Source organism: Crinia signifera, chromosome 1, assembly GCF_055691185.1.
Source record: "Crinia signifera chromosome 1, ASM5569118v1, whole genome shotgun sequence".
NCBI classification, from domain to species: domain Eukaryota; kingdom Metazoa; phylum Chordata; class Amphibia; order Anura; family Myobatrachidae; genus Crinia; species Crinia signifera.
The window spans coordinates 245,272,261-245,294,045 of record NC_139217.1 but is presented as its reverse complement, the minus strand read 5'-3'; the positions used below and the strand labels follow the sequence as shown (position 1 = coordinate 245,294,045).

General features: G+C 40.1%; 1 protein-coding gene across 2 annotated transcripts in view; it reads right to left on the bottom strand.

The window, feature by feature from the left end:
* Nucleotides 1-11,263: 11,263 nt before the first annotated feature.
* CORO2A (coronin 2A) overlaps nt 11,264-21,785 on the bottom strand; it is a 154,129-nt gene continuing 143,607 nt past the window's right edge. For both annotated transcript variants that reach the window (XM_083179611.1, XM_083179616.1), the window contains exon 12: nt 11,264-20,561. In XM_083179611.1, the coding sequence (XP_083035737.1) occupies nt 20,430-20,561 (132 nt within the window). In that variant the 3' untranslated portion in view covers nt 11,264-20,429. The remainder of the gene's footprint in view (nt 20,562-21,785) is intronic.

Genomic DNA, 21,785 nt, shown 5'->3' with positions numbered 1-21,785 from the left:
ATGTTAAGGCCCATTGGATGCAGTGTTTTGAGTGTGAACATCCAAAATAATTCTCTTTTATTAAGGATGTCTGTGTGATCACCCCCTCTCCAATTAATGTCGGGGGCTTCAATTGCGGTAAACACTAGTCCCTTGGGGTTAGAGCCGTGTGTCAATTTAAAGTGCATTGATACACTATGTTTAGTGTACCCCATTTTTATGTTGCGGATGTGCTCGTAAAGTCTCGCTTTGAGGGGCCTCGTGGTTCTGCCGACATATTCCAATCCACAAGGACACCTTAGGAGATATATGACCCCTTTTGTCTCACATGACAGTTGATGTCTATGTTTGAATGTCTGGTTGGTGGTAGTGGAAGTCCATGTCGGTGAGATTTTCGTGGAGAGACTGGTCAGGTTTTTACACCCAGCACAACGACCACAGTGGAAGAAACCTGTCTTGTCGCTAAGTGTAGTTTGTCGGTTTGTTTTGGGTTTAATGTGATTTTTGACGAGTTTCTGTCTGAGGTCGGGTGCTTTACGGAATATAAGTCTGGGCCTGTCTGGTAAAATGTCCTTGAGTTGGTGGTCCTGTCTGAGTATGTGCCAATGCTTGCTTAATATGTTTCTGAGTTGGTCAGAGGATTGGTTGAACTGTGTTATGAAGTTGATATCCTGTGTGGTCTGTGTGTCAGTAGGGTTTTTGTTAGTCAGGGTGGTGGATCTGTCCATGGTGGTTAGTCAACCAATAGTGGTCAACCTAGTCACTGTCGACCTTATGATCCACACCTATAGACTTTTGGTCAGCATGGGCACTTTGATTGGTCTGCGGTTCTGCAGTGAACGGTGGTGCACTGCTTGTTTTACTACCTTTCTATCATTTACTTGGTCAATGTTTCACTTGTTGGTCACCATTTACGTCAGGAACACAAAATTAGTCCCCACATTTTTATCATCCAGTGCAACAGGTACTGGTTCGATTATGTCAAACCAATGCAGAAGGGTAGGAACCAGTTACCATAATTATTCTGTAGTTGTCGTAGTGGACACACATTGGTAAACACAAAAGTTGAAATCGGACTATGGAGGTTATTCTGGTTGATGCGCAAAGCTGCAAAATCCGCATAAGCGGCCATAATACTGTGGGCATTATATGGAAGTGGCATTACTACTGTTGGAATTATGTGTATAAAGGGCACTATTACTGTGGTCATTTCGTGTAAAGGGTACTAAATACTAATACTGTGACCATTATGTGTAAAATGGACACAACTGTGTAGCATAACTTGTAAACCGGCTACTACTGGTGCAGCAGAACATGAATAATGGACACCACTGTGTTTTGTTATTCTGAGAATAAGGGACACAAATATGTAGTTTCATATGAATCAGGGGCATTGCATGATTTGTAATTGTAAAAAAATTGTGCTACTATGTGGCATAACTTGAATTGGGGGTAATATTGTCTGGGTATTTAAATGGTTCTGCGCTAATGAGAAAAAGCGGCTCTTATAATTTGAGGCAATTTATAGAATGAAAAAGCACGCTACTGAAAAAATTGAATAATGTATAATAAAATATAGAAAAAAGTATGAACAGAGTGGTACCTGTAAGAAATTATTTGGTTAAAATAATGTTTAATGGACTGGTGCTTCTTACCCTATCTCACCGTAATCCGCTCCATTTCCTGGAATGCTTAGATTTTTTTTAAATCATTTGTTCACAAACTGAGTTGCACTGATGAACAAAGGGACGCCCAAATGGGCAGATGCGACTGGATGTGTCCCTTGTGGCGAAACCGGAAGTGGCTGCAAGTTGACGGTGGCTGCCGGAGAGATCATAAAGTAGGCGGGTGTTGAAGTATACTCCCAATAGTATTGCCAGGCGCCCTATGGTGTTTCAATGGTGATTCCTGTCTCTTTCAGACAATAATTCATACACAATAGGTTTTAAACATAAAACATTTATTAAAAGAAAATATTTATTTAAAACACTTTTTCCATATCCAGTTCTTTATCAGAGGTGAAATTTTCACAAGATTAGGGATGGAACATAAACCCAACGCGTTTCGTCTCGTTATGAGACTTCATCAGGGGTATACATGTTTTAAACCAATCTTTAATAGGTCTATTGATGGTTCTTTCCCAGTTGTACAGAGAGTAATATATATTGGCCCTCTGGTGGAATAAATGGTTCCTCCTGTGTTAGGTGGAACGCTTATTTTGGTGCACACACTTTTTATATGGGATATTTCGCTAAAGAGGGGCTCTCCTATAATCCAATATTGGAATCCAATTCAAACTACCATCAAATAATGAACTCTGTTGGTCCTCTAATAATTAGGAAATTTGGTCCTCTAGAATATTATTATTCAGGAAAACAATCAGGCTGCTTCTGTGAAGTAGGTGCATGTGCTCACATCAAGACTCAGGCTGGTTTCACACACTCCGGCTCCTGCTGGACGGTGAAATCCCGCACGGCCAGGGAGCCGTGCCGCACACAGTACTTTATCATGGAGGGGATGGCCACAGCCCGGCAACCCGTCCCTTCCAGTGGCGGGATCCGGCTGCAGCCGTGGCCGTCCCGTGTGAATGGACACAATAGTGTCCATTCACAACTAATGTGTGCGGCACGGCTCCCTAGCCGTGCGGGATTTCACCGTCCGGCAGGAGCCGGAGTGTGTGAAACCGGCCTCAGCCTGCAAGCTGAGTCTTGAAGTATGCCTAGTCTCCTCTGCTGTCCAACACCTTTCGTACTTCCTGCAATGCACATGTCTGCTATCCCATACGGTTTGTGCGTGCCAAAAAATTCCGACCACTTCCGTTTTTTTCCGCAAGCAGCACATCCACTCCCATTCACCAGTTTGTGAACAAATGCTTTCAAACATCTCAGCATTCCAGGAAACGGAACGGATCTCTCTCTAATCCATTCCGTTTCCTGGAATGCTGAGATGTTTGAAAGCATTTGTTCTCAAACTGGCGAATGTGAGTGGATGTGCCGCTTGCGGCAAAACCGGAAGTAGACGGAAGTTGTATGCTCGAAATGTGTAGACAGCAGAGGAGACTAGGCATGCTTCAACAACCGCCTGCTTCATGATCTCTCCGGCAGCCACCGTCGACTTCTGGTTTCGCCACAAGGGACACATCCACTCGCATCTGCCCATTTGGGCGTACCTTTGTTCATCAGCGCAACTCCGTTTGTGAACAAATGATTTCAAACATCTAAGCATTCCAGGAAATGGAGCTGATTAGGGAGAGATAGGATAAGAAGCAGCAGTACACAAAAGGGTGTAAACATTATTTTAACCAAATAGATTCTTACAGGTACCATTCTATTCATACATTTTCTATGTAATAATATTGTCTGGCCATGCCCCTTCCATGTGAAACCACATCCCTTACAGGAGAGTGCTGAGAGTGTGGCCCTGAGTACATCTGCCCCTTAGGGCAGTATACAATTAGCTACCACCGCTAATGGGTTCATCGGGTGCTATCCCTTTAGCCACAATAGCTGGCATTTACTTCCCACTGTCAATGCCCAAAAAGGGGTCTGGCTACTATACAAAGTGTTCAAGTGTTATCGGTCTTGCCACCCAGGAATACCAACCTTCAATTTGTTCGGAATCCTCAAATCAATTTTGGAAATGTTATCTGCATTTGGAAATCTTCTCTGCCGTTGTCCAAACAACATCAGAGGACCCTCTTCTCTTCATTGCAGCACTTTCCTTAAAAGGCTCTCTATAAAGAAAGATGCGGGAACAGACCACATACCACAATTCTACATTTAACAACAACTGCATTTTGTTTTCATGAGGAATTAATATGGACATCCCCAGTACTGGTGAAGGCAGTGGGTGACTAATATTCCATATATTACAGTATATTGTAATCTTTGTGCACACCAGAAGGGTTTTTTCCTTTCTTATTTATTTGTATTTTTTAATAAATTATGTTAGATTTTAATTGCTAAATTTTGTGACTAAGTATCTAGCACAGTTATACTACTTCATGTTTACTGTGTATGGTGTTATTGATGCAATGGTCACTACCACTGTGTGGTGTAATATAAATAAGTGACACTAATGTGCAACATAACATGAATAAGAGATACTAATATATGATGTAACGTGAATATGGGATGCTACTCTACAGTGTAGTTTGAATTGGGGTTACTATTGTTCATCCATGCTCCTTCCCAGCAGGACCACTCTTTTTTTTTTTTTAGGTGTATGCTATCCATATATCAAATATAAGGGTGCCTGCATCCCAATCTGCAAATTTATTATTTACCTTGAAAAATTCCAGAGCAGCCAGATATAAAATTCCAGAGCAGCCAGCCTGCCAAATCCCAGTATTTTTGGTCCAACATCCCAAAATCCTGCATAAGCACTCTGGGCGAGATTTAGTGAAGTGCGATTTTATTGCACTTTCTGAAAAAGCACCAATTTGCAGATTTTTGCATATTTAATGAGATGCAAATTTGCGGCAAAAAAGTGCGATAAAGGTTTTTTTTTTTTTTTTTTTACTTTTTATTAATTTATCATAATAGTGTATTACATATGAACAGTATCACTCAGAAATACAAATACAGAAAATTGGTGCTTGCAATTGGCAGGTGTATACATAATTAACAATAGAATAGTATGTAAAATATGGCAAGTAATAGTACCTCTATATATTCATAAAGTGTATTTAGCCGTAGAAGAATATACTAGCGATATCCGGCGAAGAAAAAATAAAAGTTTGGAATGCTCACACCAAGTTTCAACTAAGTAAAGATAAGAGAGTGAGTGAGTGAGAAAGAAGCAGAATAGAGAGAGGTGGGAATTGGGGGTCTGGGTAAGAGAGGTGGGGGGATGGAAACCGTGCGGTCCTGTGGAGAAGAAAATTTGAATGTGTCGACCATATCAGTGGGTCTCTAAAGCTGTTTATCGCCTAGGAGATTAATTAAAAATTGCACATAAATGGGATAATTTTAATAAAGTATATTTGAGATTCTTTAAATTCCAGCCAGGAGAGCCAGGTTGCGGTAAAGTTTGAGTTGTTGGCTGTAGGAAAAGTCAAGAGATTTTCCATCTCCATATAGTAATCTATTTTCCTTGACCAATCCTTAATATATGGGGCTTTATGAGACCTGCAGTAGGTGGGAATTATAGCTTTGACTGCATTATTTAAGTGTCTCAGAAGAGAGTATTTGTAAGTTTTAGTATCTGATGATGTAATATTTAAAATCCAGAAACCTGGGTCCCCTTGAGAATTACCTCGGAGCACTGGAAAATTTTGTCACAAAAAATAGCAAGCAGCCGTAAATGTGGTAGGTAAGGGGAAAAGGTTCTCTATGATAATTGTATATAGTTGTGAAATGATGTGTGTAGGTGTTTGGGGGTCAACACATAGGCGTTCAAAAGAAGTCAAGGTACTTTTTTCCTAGCACGGCCACAACGATCATGATCGTGGGCATCGTGAGGAAAAAGCACAGCGAGCCACCCAGCCCGAAGCGTGGCGAGCACACGCGGATACCTGTGAAGCCCGCGAAGGGACGCGTTTACCTGTGAAGGTATCCGCGTGCGCTCGCCACGCTTCGGGCTCGCCACACTATTCTATTCTCAACTCCACGCCGACGTGGATAGTGGGGGTATGAAAAGGTCGGAGGACGCGTACCGCCGCCCCTCGCGGGTTCGCGTTGATCGTGGAGTGGCGTCAACTACTTTTGTGGGGACATTTCACTGTTCAGGGGTGTTTTTTGGGTTTTCTGGCCCATTTACCATTGTTCCCTATGATGATTTGGGTAAATTGAGCCATTTAACATTGATTCCTATGGGAAATCGGGGGCATTGCGGGTAAATTGAGGCATTTAACATTGTTCCCTATGGGGAAATCGGGGGCATCGCGTCTGGACCATTTAAGCCTTTTTTAGCCGCATACGACGCGACCGACGCGATATTGACTTTTTTCAATGTATTTCAATGGGAAAATCAGGGGCATCGCGTCGGTCGCGTCGCAGACCACTAAAAATGACACCCGATGGCCGCAATTGTGGCCGTGCTAGGAAACAAGTACCGAAGTCAATTTCCTAGATAGGTCCGAAATTTTAAAAGAGGCGGTAATAAAATGACAGACTTGAACCTATTTCCAAATTCACTGGAAGGGAGATTCCAGGGTTCTTGAACATCTGAGAATGGGCGTATAACACTTGGGTTCACCAACTGCCCCAATCTGAAAATACAGGCTTCCGTCCATGTTTTAAAGGAGGGAGCGTGAATACCCGGGGAGATGTTATGGTTATAGATAAAGGATGTTAGGGGAGAGACGAGAAAGGATATGTGAGAGAGACCACAGAGCCTTTTCCACATCCTAAGGTGGGTGAACTACTGTAGGAAGAATCAATTTCCCATTGACCTGCACGAGCAGGTTTGTCTTTTATGTTCTGTCTTGCCCATGTGGGCTATACTATGTGGGCAAGACAGAATGCCAATTTAAAGAGAGAATGGCGAACCATAGGCTGGCTATCAGACAGGCCCTGACTATGGGAAATAGTGACCAGCCTGTTGCTAGGCACTGTGCTCAACATGGGCACAGTGTGGCAAGCATCAGGTCAAAAATTATTGACCACGTCCCAGTTACAGTAAGAGGAGGCAATAGAAGTAAGCGCCTCCTACAGGTGGAGACTAGGTGGATTTTCCGCCTTGACACGTTAGCCCCAAAAGGGCTTAATGAGCAATTAGGGTTGCATAATTTTTTGTAGGATCACTTCATCTAAAAATGTATACCTATTTGGTACACATAATGGCTTATAAGTAATAATGTGTATGGTGACCAATAGGGGATTAGGTATGAGCGGGCTATATTTAAATATCGTAATAGTATGTGTAAATGTAGGATCATGAGGAGACATAATTATGTAATAATGTTTAGAATCCGCAGTACCGTTACTTGTATTTTAAATGTATTGTTTGTATGTTTTCTTATAATTACACTTTTATTATTTCACAGATTGTGTATAGCACTGTATCCATGGCAACCACCTGCCCCGATGTGAGGTCAGACGCATCTGAAATCCGACGGCGTGGGTGAGCGCTGGATGATGACACAGATTGGGTCCGTGGGACAGCGCCTGGTGTGACGTGATCTGCGTTTCCAAGCAGCCGATCTGAGGTGAGATGACTTCTGACTAACAACACGGCGCAGGTGAGTATGCCTCTTTCTTAATTATGTATGTTGGGGGTGGGACCTGACCAGGGTATATTACTGTGTATGTAGTGTGAGCACATTTGTTCCCTGAGGATGGGCAAAGCAGCCCGAAACATGTCGGAATAAATCCGTTATTTTGCAACTGAACAAAACCCCGAGTGACGCCTTATTGCCATTTTGGATGTATGGATATATATATTATATATATATATATATATATATATATATATATATATATACATACATACATACACACACACACACACCGTATATGAAAATAATGCATTGCAGGACAAACCCCTGAGTGACAATAGGTGGAGATAGATGCGCCCATTGTGCGGCGCATTCTGCTACCATCTGGAATTTCCAAATATACAAAAATAAACTTTTAAAGATAGAATATTGACACAAGTAATTTATCATTCACAATGTCCCCTCTCATGTTTAATAAAATAAATGATGCTGATCTGTATTTTAGTGCTCATACAAAAGTATGATATACTGGCACTTCGAACACGGAACATTTTTTCATTTTCAAAAACAGGAGCCAGGGCATGCATGTTGGAGGGGTCACCTAGGACACTGCTCTTAGTTTTGGGGATCTGATTTGCCCTCACAAGCAGCAGAAGCAATTACTCTCTCACACTTTTACTGCAAGATGGTTGGTTTTAATAAAAAGTCACATTGATGCCCCATCATTGTCAGGCAGTATGCACCAAGTCCCACTCACAATTCTGTTCGCCTCCCAGTTCCACCTGCCCGGCTTGTTGTCTGCCTCCACTGATGTACTGGTCTGAAATGATCAACAAATACTAAAATTTACACAGCATACATCGCTTACAATGCTGTTGAAAACTGCTAATTTTCATTATTTTTTTTGTTTAAGAGTGTAATACAAATTTTAATTATGTTTCAGTAATACAAATTATTATTTTCTAGTCTGCGTCATTAATCAACTGAACAATAAAGTTGGCATGCAATTAAAGAAAACTGTTACAAAGGTGAATGCCCTTCTCTAACTGATAATTATACTGATGAATATGGAAATTTTCAAATAATCTTGTTATGTAGAACTGTGCCTGCAAGAGTACTGTTCCCACGTGACTATGGGCCAGATGCACTAAGCTTCAAAAGTGATATAATGGAGAGTGCTAAACAGCCAGCCAATCAGCTTCTACCTGCCATGTCACAAGCTGTGTTTGAAAAATGTCAGGCAGGAGCTGATTGGCTGGCTGTTTATCACTCTCCATTTTCTCACTTTTAAAGCTTAGTGTATCTGGCCCTATGTTTTTTAAGGATGAGCCTAGTCTATTTTTCAAGAACTCTTGATTCCAAATGAATCTGAGCAGACTTCTAACGATTCCACTGCAAGCAATGGAGAGTGGGGATTCTGGTCAGTAAGGGAGGATTTGACCATTATCTATTCTATACAGAAAATAGTTAATATAACATATAGAGCATCTGACCATACTCCAAAGACAATTGCAGGGTTGGCCTGTGCTCCCCATCTAATCTTTTTTCTCTGAAATAAGACAAAAAGAGTTTGTACATATCAAGCAGTGAGTACAATTTTTATGCATTAATCATGATAAAGATAAATTTACTGTGCTCTTGAAAGGGTGATTTGACCACATGACATTCATTTGGGGTATGGTGCGGAAACAGCATGTTGTTGGCATGCACAATTAGAGCTGCATAGCGCTGTACACATAGGATAAAGCTCAGTTTTCCAGATGCTTTCTCTGGGTTAGGCACCAGCATTCCGATTTGACAGCAGTGTCAGTGAGTCACTAAACAGTTTACAATTGGTAGGTGTGCAGCAGTGCTCTCCTCTTCACTTTGTGTCCTGACCTACAAGCCTCCACACCTGGTAAAGAAGAGGAAGAGGTACAGGTACATCTAATATATGAATGACACTGTTTGCTCCTATAGGACAATATATGAAATTGGGGCACTACTATATTGTAATAGCTAAGAGAAGTTATAGAGATGGGTTGGTGATTGATGGGCATATGATGTTATGAGGAAAACTTGGAGCAGGGCATGATGAAAAAGGGGATTGCTAGCATGAAAATAGTGCATAAAACACCCATAGAATTAAGAAATCGATGGATTTCGGGAGAATTTTCCCAATTTTTTAAAGCAGCAATCATTTACACTGAAAAACCAGATTGATTTTGCCATGTAATGATTGTCACTTTAAAAAATTGGGAAAGCTCTCCCAAAATCTCTCAGTTTCTGGTTCTCACACCCTATTACATTTGGCCCCATATCTTCATAAATATACACCCTAATGAAATGTTCTGCACAAGCCAAATTAGAAATGTCGTAATGAAGTATGGCATCTCTTGCAAAACATAATACAGTGCCCTCATTAACCCTCAAATGTATCACAAGCACCATTCATAAAATAACTGTAGCATATATATATATATACAAACTAATACAAAACCTAGGCATAGAGTGCCATAAATTGCCTATTTTCCCATGATATCCTCAATAGTTCTGAAAATGTTAAATCTTTTTGTCACATAAATCCCTTCTACATACTTTCATTATTAAGAATCAGAAGGCAATTCAGTTAGCCATGGTAAAATGATCCCCTGGGTGTTACTCTATTGTTCCGAATAGCAGACACTGCAAAACTGTATCCCAAATCTGCTATTACTATGTATTATCTAGATGAACCTCTACTGTATGAAGAGGACATATTATACTTAAGCACATCCCATGATCTACTGCAGGCATGTCCAACCTGCGGCCCTCCAGCTGTTGTGAAACTACACATCCCAGCATGCCTTGCAATAGTTTTAGCATTCCCTAATAGCAATACTATGGCAAGGCATGCTGGGATGTGTAGTTTCACAACATCTGGAGGGCCGCAGGTTGGACATGCCTGATCTACTGTATGCATACTGAATACCGGCTCACGACACACTGTCTGCCCTGGGAGGCACAATGTCTTCAGTAGGTCCCTTGTTGCACAGAAACCATACTATAGGTAAGAAAAGACCCTCAAGGACAGAGTTGTAAAATATAAAAAAATCTATGGAGTACTCAAGTGACACGAAACTTGCTTGGCGGGACCACATCAAAAAACAAAACCTACAATGCTATCAATGGCAGCATTGATTAAGTGAGTGCAGATATTTCCCCTGACCGGAAATATTGTCACAGATTGAATAGCCCCCTTGGTCTTGTGTTCTATTTCTGTACCTTGGAAAAGTATTTTTACAAGGCCTTGAGTTATATAGCATTAAGTTTGAGATTGAAAATTAATTGGGAGAACAGTAAAATGAGCATATTTTCTTTAATTTCAAGACCACACTCACACTCTCTTACCATTTGCATTTTTCTAAGGTTTCTATTATTGTTATTCTTTACTTGCCATTATACACCAGTGTGGAAGATGTATTTTAAAGAAGGCCAATCACTTTTCATTTCTAAAATTGATTCTGGATTCTTATAAGATTTTATTTTTTAACTCTTGTGATATCTGAAGGAAATGTCCAGTGTAATATAACAATAACATTGATCTACATACAAAGAAAAATAATAAAATCAGGTAACTTGTGTAGAGATACACTGTCCCATAATAACCAAGGTTTATCTGCTGATCTTTACTTATTTTGGGGACAAAAGTACTAACCCCTATTTCTCTAGCCAATGTACAGCCTTGCAGATATGTTTTTGCTCATGACGATGAAAAGCTCATATCTGTTGATGTACTTTTAATTATATAGAGCTACAACATTGGTATACATGGTCATTGTAATTTGTGTAGGTAATCCAAAAGGCCACTAGACCTAGTAACCAAGTTTAGTAACACAACAGCTTTGCCAATAGTCACACACATAAATAAACAGTATCAACTCTTAAGATGCAACCAATCAATCAGATTCTGTCCATCATTTTCTATCGGCAACCTCTTTTCATTTTTAGAAGCTTTAGTAAATGTAGCTCTTAGAATGTGGGTAAGAGCATTTTTTCCAGGTTATGCATACACCACACACAAACAAGATGGAGAGAACATTGTTGTAAAACCTAAAAAGTTAATTAATTTAAATAGCTAATATATATTAATTGCTGTGTTCAATATTAAAAGTCACAAAATTGATTTTATTATACTTTTGTACAAAGAACACATAACATTTAACAAAACAAAACATTTGATTTTTCAAAGGCAGGAAGTATTCTAAAAACAGAAGCAAAAAGTCAATAAATTGACAAATATATAAAAATTTTAGCGTATGTATGTTCTTCACGTGTATGTGGAAATAATCCAGTCAAGTTCTTTCTGTTTGCTCTTGGAATGCTTACATTCTTAAACAATGTCTGATTTAACTTCTCTAGTAATTAACATAGGCATGTACATTGTATAATTTTTTTATCATATATATCTATAGATATCATTATTAAGCAATACAACAGATCAATCATACAAAATACACATTTTATATATTTTGTAACTTACTTTAAGAATAATTTAAACATATTCGAAATTAAAATAATAATTTGAATATAAAGACAATAAGTCATGCTTTATTATAAAGTCTTTTTATGTGGATTTTTTTTAACTGTAAAAGAGAGGCTACAGTTTATATAATAAAAAGCAAAAATATGCAAATCTGTACAATGCATCAGCAGTATGAAATGGCAATTTGGAGACGGCCATTTTGAAGTGCAGTGCAGGTTACCAACTAGCTATTTTCAGTAATTTACAGGCTGAACTAACAACATAGTTTGCACATCAGCTCTAAGGATTTCTAAACTTAAACTAACTCCTTTAGTAAACTTTTTTTTTTCACTTTTCAGATTTACAAAACCATGCATTTTTGTGAAGTATTTAACATGCATGCGAAAACCTTTTATAAATGTCTTATTATACTTGTAAGTGAACAGATATCATAGTGTAAATTTCTTTAAACATTTTTAACTGATATTTAGAAAAAAAAAAAGTTAATGAGTTTTTATTCCAAATATGAGAAATGCAATTATGGCTTATACCACTTTTCTTAACAAAACCCAGGTCCAACCAAGGTTTCTGGGCACTTTTCCAACCCAGGTCAGACCCTGTTTACTGTGTACCTTGAATTTGAGTTTTTCCCTTGTCATAACCAAGGTTAAAAGGGGTATTAGTAAATAGCTGCACCATTTACTAACAATATCTCTGCAACTCCTTTGTTGGCTTTTTCAGAAGGGTACATTTTATAGGCACTTCTGAGTTAAACAATCCGCAATAATAAAAACAATAAAATAGGAAAGAAACCCTGTCTCAAATTACTATAAACATTAAAACTACTTAGGAATGAACATTGTTTTGTAAATTAAATTAAAAGACATTAAGATTGTATAAGCATTAACTCAAAGATTACAAATCATGAGTCTCAGACACTGCAATTAAAAGATCTTTTAAGGCATGGCAATATAATATAACACTTGCCTACTCTCCCTGATCGTCAGGGAGACTCCTGAAATAGCAGCAAACTCCCTGACTCCCTGAAGAGTCTAGCACCCTCCCTGATCACACAATACTAGCATTATGTAGCTGTTATATAATGGCGGGAAATATATATACATTCAAATGGGATCATTAGCGCCATTTCCCTGCATTGGTTATAAGGCACAGTGATCTCTGCGGCTACATGCATTTTCATATAAGGTTTCTCGGGCCACAAATATGAAACCACTTGTAAACACATAATACATGAGCAAGCCCTGAATGTATCAGTGTTCTTTTCATCAGCAAGTAGATCTTACTAATGGCTTTGTAGCTCATTTACATTTGGATGTAAGTAATTTTTACCACACGGCTCCTAGATGTAGCAGTACACAACCATGCTTCTAGGTGTTACTTTCACAATATCCCTGAAATGCTTTTTCAAATGGAGGCAAGTATGAGTAATAGTTACCGTTGGAAAGCAAAATACATATTTGAAGAAATAAAAATATTAAATTTACTGAAGAGCAAAAATGATTCAGGCTCAATACAGTGGCACGTGCAGGCTGCTGTAGCAACCAGATTTACTACTATATGCTAAAATTACTATCTGTGTGGGTTTATGCATATACTGTAGTCTCGCCATCTATGTTTTTAGTAGTATCAAACTACTTCATTCTGGGGGCATAATATACATCCAAAACCTGATTTTTCTAACAGCACAGGACATCATCTATGGCTGTGGTTCCCAAATGTTTTTGAATAATGCCCCCTAGAGAAACAGAAGTTTTTTTCATGGCACCCACTAGGCCAAAAGTTCCTTAATGATATGTCAGTTAAGTGGTGAGGAACCGGATTCAATTCTGGTTTCCACATATTTTATGATTGGAAATCACAACTGGTTTTGCCTATTATGTCAAACATAAGTAATATGAGTTATGCTAGGACCTCCAACCCGAGGCACCCGTGCTAGTGCCCCAAGGCACACCAAATTGCCTAGGTGCACAGTTTGGGAACCACTGGTTTTTAGTACAGTACAATAATGTGAAAAGTTTTAGCTAGGTATGGAAAATATGCTGCAAAGTAAGAAATCTTTTTTAAAAAAAAGTGTCAATAGTTTATTTTTAGCAATTAGGAAAATGCAAAGTGAGGGAACAGAAATCAATATTTGGTGACACCATCCTGTGCCTCTATAACAGCATACATTTTATTAGGTACACTTGCACAGCAACAAGACACGTTATTTATACTGCATCGTCCAGTTATTAACTCAGGCAAAGATTTCAAAGCAAACTGAGGTTTTAAGCTCTTTTAAGGAAGCACAAAGAAACAGTCAATGTTGAGGACCACAGAAACAATGGACGACAAAGAAAAATGTGTCTATGGTTCTCAAGTGCATCAGATGTAAGGTACAACATGCTTTCTTCCCTTTGAATTTGGAATATGTCCAGCAGTGATATCAGCTCAGAAATGGCAAAAACAGTGGGACTCAGGTACACCCATCTAATGTTTGGAGAAGTCTTTCCAGAAATGGTCTAAATGGAAACTTGCAGCCAAAAAGTAATTTCTTTGATGTGGAGACAAGGCCAAGTGATTTCATGATGGATGAAAACATAGGAACTGGGGTTCAGAAAATGGCAGCAGTTGCTCTCGATTGGCGAGTCAAAATGTGAAATATTTGGCTGTAACAGAAGGCAGTTTATTTTCCAAAGGACTGTACAATAATAAGTGTTTGCAGACAGCAGTGAAGTTGGTGGAGGTTCCTAGCAAGTTTGGGACTGTATTTCAGCAAATGGAGTTGGGGATTTGGTCAAGATTATTGGGGTCCTTAATGCTGAGCGCACCATTCTCTCTGCCTGCAGAGTTCCTTCAAAATTGTGTGCACATGTACCTAAAAGAACTGGTTTGAAGACAAAGGGTGGTCACACCAAATATTGGTTTGACATACATTTCTCTTTCTTTCATTTTTCTTTTGGTTAATTGATAAAAAAATAAACTTTTTTTTTTAAAGCATTTTCATTTTGCTGCATTTGTTCCACATCTGCCTAAAACTTGTGCGAAGTATGTAAAATGTGTGCAGCCCTGTGTCCATCCATGAATCAGATCCTATATACCAAAGATATTTCCATGTCACAAATCTCTTTTTCATGTGCTCACAAAGTAGTCACCCAGTTGACAACCAAAAATACCCATTTCAAAGAGAGAACTGGCTTTGCATGGATCCAACCTCATGTATAGTATGTTTATATGTATATGCATGTGTAAGCGCAAACACAATATGATAAAAAAAGATGATCATTTTAACAGATATGACCATACTTTTAATGAACAGATATCTTTATAAAGTGTTGAGCCTGCATGATGTCAGACAGTATCATATAGTTTCCTATAATACATAAGCTACTTGTTACATGGCACTAACACAGTGAGGGTAGCATACCCCCCAATAGTCCCACTTTGGGCAGGACTATCCCACCTTTCCACCCAGGGGACACAGTTTTTTTTTGGGGGGGGGGGGGGGAAGGTGGATATTGTGTGGGGTAAAGGGCCACACACACAGCACAATTTTCAGGCATTTTCTGAGCGATTTTACTAAATCGCTCAGAAAATGTCTGAAAATGCATGTAAATCGCTGTGTATATAGCCCACACAGCGATTTACATGCGGGCACCCGCCGTTCTGAATCTGGCAAAGATTCAGAACGGACGGGCTGTACAATTCAGAGCAGTCGCTCAGAAAGCTCCTGCTCATCTCCCGCATGTATGGCCGCGGTCAGATGAGCAGGGCTGTTCTGAGCGGCTGAAGCCCCGCTGAACGCCGCCGCTGCACCTGAGGACAGTGGACACCGGAGTCCGGACACCACCGCCGCCGCTGATCCCAACGACATCAGGCACCGCCGGAGACCACCGCCGAGCCGATGACGTCACACCGCCGGAGACCGCCGCCCCTCCTGATGAGGCCGTGATGCTGGACTCCGGAGTAGGTAAGTATATATTTTTTTCCACTGTGCCACCAATGTTTGGGGGGCGAATATCTGTCTCAGGGGTTAATTATTTAGCCCTGTGTGTCTGAAGACAGCCAGCCCTAAGCATCTGGCAGCAACACTATGCCACCAGCGTACTATCTTTTCATTATCTATAATATCAATTTCATATCTCCACCAATATATACCATATATATATATCAATTGGCGTTTCCTATTGATTATTGGCTACGATTGCCACACCACTGTGCCTCTCTTCCAATCCCCCTGTGTGGGCACCGGCCGCAGTTACTACATTACAGGGAGCGCCGATCCTACGCTGTTTCTATATATATATATATATATATATATATATATATATGTATATACATATATATATATAAATATATATATGTGCGTGTGTGTGTGTGTGTGTGTATGTATATATGTGTGTATGTGTATATATATATATGGCATTGACAGTCGTGACAGATTTGAGATCTCCCATGCTGAATCTCCCAATTTGAATCTCTGACACAAATCTCTCTGTATGTGGCTCATTGTCTGAAATGAGCCACAAGAGTGAAATCTCTTGTGCTGAATCTCCCGTTATGTATCTCTGGCACACATCTCTGCGTATGTAGGGCCCTTTACGCTCTCTGTGGCGACAAATAGATGCTGTACACATGCACATGACATTATATCTTTGCTGTGGGGGTATAGACCTGGGGGGGCCGAAATATGGATATGGGTGCTTGCTTGGGGGCTACATCGCCTGTTCACTTCTTTAGTCCCATCTCTTTTGGGCCCTGATTTGGACTCTCTCAAGTTGGGAGGTATGGTTAAAGTATATCTAAAGTATAAACAAATATGTAGGTTGAAATGGTTTTAATTTAAACAGGTCATCCACCTGGGTGTAGTCAAAAGGTCAACAATATTAATGTTTACACAACAATGTTGACAGGCATGTGTCAACATTCTCAGAATGGTGACAAGTGAAATATTTGCATTGCTTGTAAACATGATGGTCATACTGTGGGAGTGTTAGGCTGCAGGGGCAAGGGAAGTTTAGGGTTAGGCACTAGAAGGAGGGTTAGGGTTATGGCAGAGAATCGAAGGTCTTACCCATAAGTGACAATCACATAACTGTTGGGACCTGGAAAATATGACTAGAGCCGCTGCAACCATCAGGAGAGGGTTAGTCACCCTTTGGCCACCAGGGACAATATGTCTACATTCTCATGTTGAAATTATGACTGTCAACCCCAACCCTTCCAACAGCATACACTATAGTTCTCATGTACAGTTAGATGCAATTTATAAAAAACAACGAAAAAGATTATTGTGTGTATGCAGAGTAGCACACAGCTTCCACTAAGTCCAGCTCTGCAACAGTAACATATGCACAAGCTTTGTAAGAAATTAACAGAATATGAATTTGGTTTACACCTGGAGTAACAAAAGCATTCAGCTTGACAATACTAGTACTAAATGCTAAATCATATTTCCCAGATTGTACATAAAACAGGGCCTGATTCAGACCTGACTGCTAATGTGAGAATTCACAGTGGACTGCAAGGAGTAAGCGGCTGCTCATGCAGAAAGAGAAGATGTCCTTTGCAAAATTGCAAGAGAATTGCGAATGAATAGTTCCCACATATACTCGAGTATAAGTTGATCTGAATATAAGCCGAGGCACCTAATTTTACAACAAAAAACTGGGAAAACTTATTGACTCAAGTGGGACCATCACTCGAGTATAAGCTGAGGGGGGCTTTTTCAGCATAAAAAAAAACGTTCTGAAAAAGTAGGCTTATACTCGAGTATATATGGTAACCGGTATTTACTTGCAAATCCATATGCTATTCAATAAGTCTGGTGCCTCCATTAATCTGCGACAGAAGGGCAGGATGTGGTTATTGCTGATGTCATAGCCCATCCTCAAATACGCCTTATGATGCCTGCAGTTTTTTCACAACAGCCAGAAAATGGCAGGTTTCTCTAATTAGAAATCAACTCTGAATTAGCCCCATAATACTGTAATGAGGTGTCTGGACAATTATTAAGATAACATGAAATTCAATTAATTATCGCCAAAAATGCTAAATAAATGTACAAATTATATTCAATTAAATACAAACCTCTTTCCTCTATAAAAATGAAATGGGACTATTTTTAGCGGGTTGTGGTATGGCGGTCCGACAATCGGGATACAAACGGTCAGTATCACAACATTGGAATCCGGACTGCCGTTACTCCGACAGGGGGGCAAGTGCAAAGAAGCCCCTTTCGGGGGAGAATAGCCCCTGTCAGTCAGGATCCCAACTGTCAGGCATTTAAACAGTCAGGATTTAGATGTCGGAGTACTGACTGTCAGAATTCACTGTCGGGCAGTCATCCGGCACCCATATTTACCTGCTGTGGTCTGAGTACAAATATTTTTAGTTGGGTCCATTTTAGTGCATTTCTTACTGGTATGAGACTTGTATTCAAAAGGTAGTATACATGTACACAAAAAAGTGACCTAATTCCTATATTTTTACTTTATAACAAATGCAGTGACTACAACTAAACTAAACTTTTCACATATTGTCCCTTATTCTGATTGAGTCGGATGACTGCATGTTCGGTTGGATGTTGATTTGTGTTTGCGCATGTGCAGAAGCGTTTATGCGCATGTGCGAACGCCATGCACAACCGAATACGGCGTGAATTCTCTACAGAAAACGATTGGTCAGCACAATCCGAGCAGGGGGTGGAGAGGGGCGTGAAGGGCTGTTTGGGCTCATTACAATATGCGTATGCCCCGCGTTTCATGGGCGTTCCCATGAAAACGCTGGGTGTACATACGGTAATCCGGCCTTGACGCACGTGTGGGAGGCGGACAGCTGACCTAGCCGGATGCCAGCTGCCCGCCCATATCCCTTTTTCACACGGAGAGATGTCAGAGTGGTCTGAAGCACTCAGAGCGGTCTGACCGCTCGGTCCATCATTCGATGGTCGGCGACCATCGGAGGATGGGGGAGGTTCCCACAGATGGGGGAGTTGTTCACATGAAACATCCACTCGCGGTCCATTCGCTCGGCATCTTACCGCATTCGGACAGTGTGAGCGTTCCATACGGTAGGCGGGGCTAAGAAAACTCCGTGGCCGTCCGAAAATACGCATCCGTCCGAGTCAAATAGAATAAGGGCCCTTGTGTACAACAGAGACTGGATTATTTTCCTTTTATGCATAACAGATGACTGAGTCGCCACACCAGACATAGAGGTACATAGTCTACCTGGAATCTAAGCTTAGTTTGTTGGGTTTGTCCACTGAGTGCAATATCTTGGTTTCTGTGGCCCCCGGAAATTAGTAAATTAGTTAAGTATTGCACTAGGTAAAACTGGAATTTAAAGCCGGCAATAAAGGCAGAATTTCCTAAAACTGAAAGAAGACCACAGTTTAAAATGTAAAGGGTATCATTTTAACTCTCATTATTTCCACTGTTACCTGTCAGCATCTTTAACAATTAAATATTTGAGACTAATAACCTGCTTCTTAGTTATGTAAAATCTCACAGGAATAGGGTTGATGCTTTAAAACCTTACAGCATATAAATCTAAAAAATAGAAACAGCCACTCTGAAATCAATTAGACCTCTGATTAGGGGTATTGAATAGTTATTTCAGGCTGAAAGATAAATCTGTAGGCTAAAGCAATTAATTATCCTGAGAGGGAATGAACATATAATGCTAGGCATGCACTATACCACAGGTTCTCAAACTCGGTCCTCAGGACCTCACACAGTGCATGTTTTGCAGGTCTCCTCACAGAATCAAGTGAAGTAATTAGCGCCACCTGTGGATCTTTTAAAATCAGTGTCAGTCAGCAACGAATGCATTTGTGCACCCGCCGGGTGACCTGGAAAACGTAAACTGTGTGTGGTCCTGAGGACAGAGTTTGGGGATCCCCTGCACTTTACGATTATCCAAAGAACGGGAAATGTCTCCTACCCCTTGTAGTAAACCAAATATATCATGGTCCATACACTGTGAGATATCTAACATTGTATGCTCAGGATATCTGAAGGGTGTCAGGCTTACTGAAAAAATGTCTGTCAGGCATTTTATTTGAGAATGGGCACGTCCCTTATCAGTGTTATCACAAGCGTTTGTGTCACCCAGTGCAGACTTCTCCCAAATGCATTCAAAAGGGATTATGTCCTTTTGTGGACATTATCGCTAGTCATATAACTGTTCTGATCGCGCTGAGCAGCCTCTCCTGACAGACACATGCAGCTGCTGTGTTATTTTGAGGGTCACCACTCTAGTGACACCACTGTCCCATATGTGTGCTACTTATGCATTCCAACCAATCAGCCACTTACACCTAGTAATATTGGCCTTTTATGGTCTACAAAGTTGTTCTTATAGTTAAGTCTGAAGGTATAATAACAACTTTCTTGTGTCACAGAATGCAATTAATGAGTCTATCAAAGCACTCCATTCTAAATCCATGGCGAAATAAATGCCACAGAACAATCATAGATCTCATTTAAGAACCAGTGGAGAACAAGCCAAATATTAGATACATTTAAATATGGTAAGGATATCTACCCATTGCATGGATAGGCATTTTATGGCTCCCAGTTTTTCTGCAACCGCTTGGATTGAAAAGCCATAATTATGTTACGGAAACATACAATTCTATTTAAAACACTGCCAAATAAAAGAATTGCTAATTCAGTGTGTGTACCATGAAGCATTGCTACGTTTCCATTACTGATCATGTCATACACATAGTAAAGTTAAATGTTTTTTTGGAGACAATCTTCAGTGTTACATTCTTGTGTCTGTAGGTACAGCGGTGAACTATAGTCAATAGGTGGCTGCAAAGTTCCGAACATTCTTGATTTCTAACTCGAGTTGGCGGATCTGAATATCCCTTTGGCTCAATTGATCACGCAATCTACGGATTTCTTCTTGCTGCTTGTAGAACATCTGTAACAACTGCACAATACAAGAAAGAAAATAGTACTTGGAGACAATGTGATAAGTACAATAACAGATATGCTCATTCATTACAGTGTTTAATTAATAGAAACCAATGTGGTATCATGAATGACATAATGGAAGGAAATATAAGAATGCATTTCAGCTTGTGCTGTGAATTTGCTCACTAAAGGGGTCCATTTATTAACATTCTTTTTACTAAAATAATGTAAAAAAGGGGTGTTTTCACACCCTTTTCACATTATTTTAGTTTCACCCGAATGTACTAAAGGGAAATTTGGAGTAGTTTTCATGAAAAACTGCTTCAAACCCTTCAATTCACATTTTTTTGGTAAGCAAACTGCATTTCCCAAACGTGATCTGGAAAAATTTACTAAAAAAAAAAAACTTAAAAAAAAAAAACGCATTTGGCCCAGTGATAATAAAGCCAGCTTCAGCTGACGAATCACAGGGCTGAGATGTGAATTCTAGACTTCTGAACAGCTTTCTCTGCTCCTAGGGATAGAAGGTTGTGTGGGGACGAAGTCAGGGGCATCAACTGTGTATGTCTGACGGACACACAGGCTGATCAGTGTAAAATTAAAAATAAAGTAAAAATATATAATACTCCCCTCCCCAGAGTCCAGGGATCAGTGGTGCGGTGAGGGCTGCCGGTTTCTGGGGCCTCCTGCTGCGCTGCTACCCCCTGGTGCAGAAAAGTGATGCTGCACAGTGGCAGCTCACTTTACATCACCAAGGGTCAATGGAGAATGTAAACCCAAACACCAGCAGTGCTGCAGGAGCCAAACCATGGGGGTTGGTGAGTATCCCAGCAATGAAAGGGGGGTTGTCATGATGGAGAGGGGGTGATGGTGGTAGTGGCGATGGGGGCGCATGCACAGTATAGCATGGGGGTATTTTAATTATAGCATTGCGAGTTGGGTCGATGTTATCACATGCGCATCTTCAAATTGATAGATAGTATAGGAGTAGTAGCATTAATATTAATAATAATTAATTTATTCATCAATAGGATTCAAGGCGCTTAACAGAAGAGAAGAGTACAGAAACCCATGGAGTACAGAAAAGCTTTTCATAAAATATGGAGATGGAGATCTTAAAGGGTCAATCATGGACATGCTTAAATAAACAAGAAAGTCTCAAATCTGTTTTTGAAGTATTCTAGTGTAAACCTGTGGAACTGCCTGGGGTAGAGAGTTCTGAAGATGCACAGCTAAAACC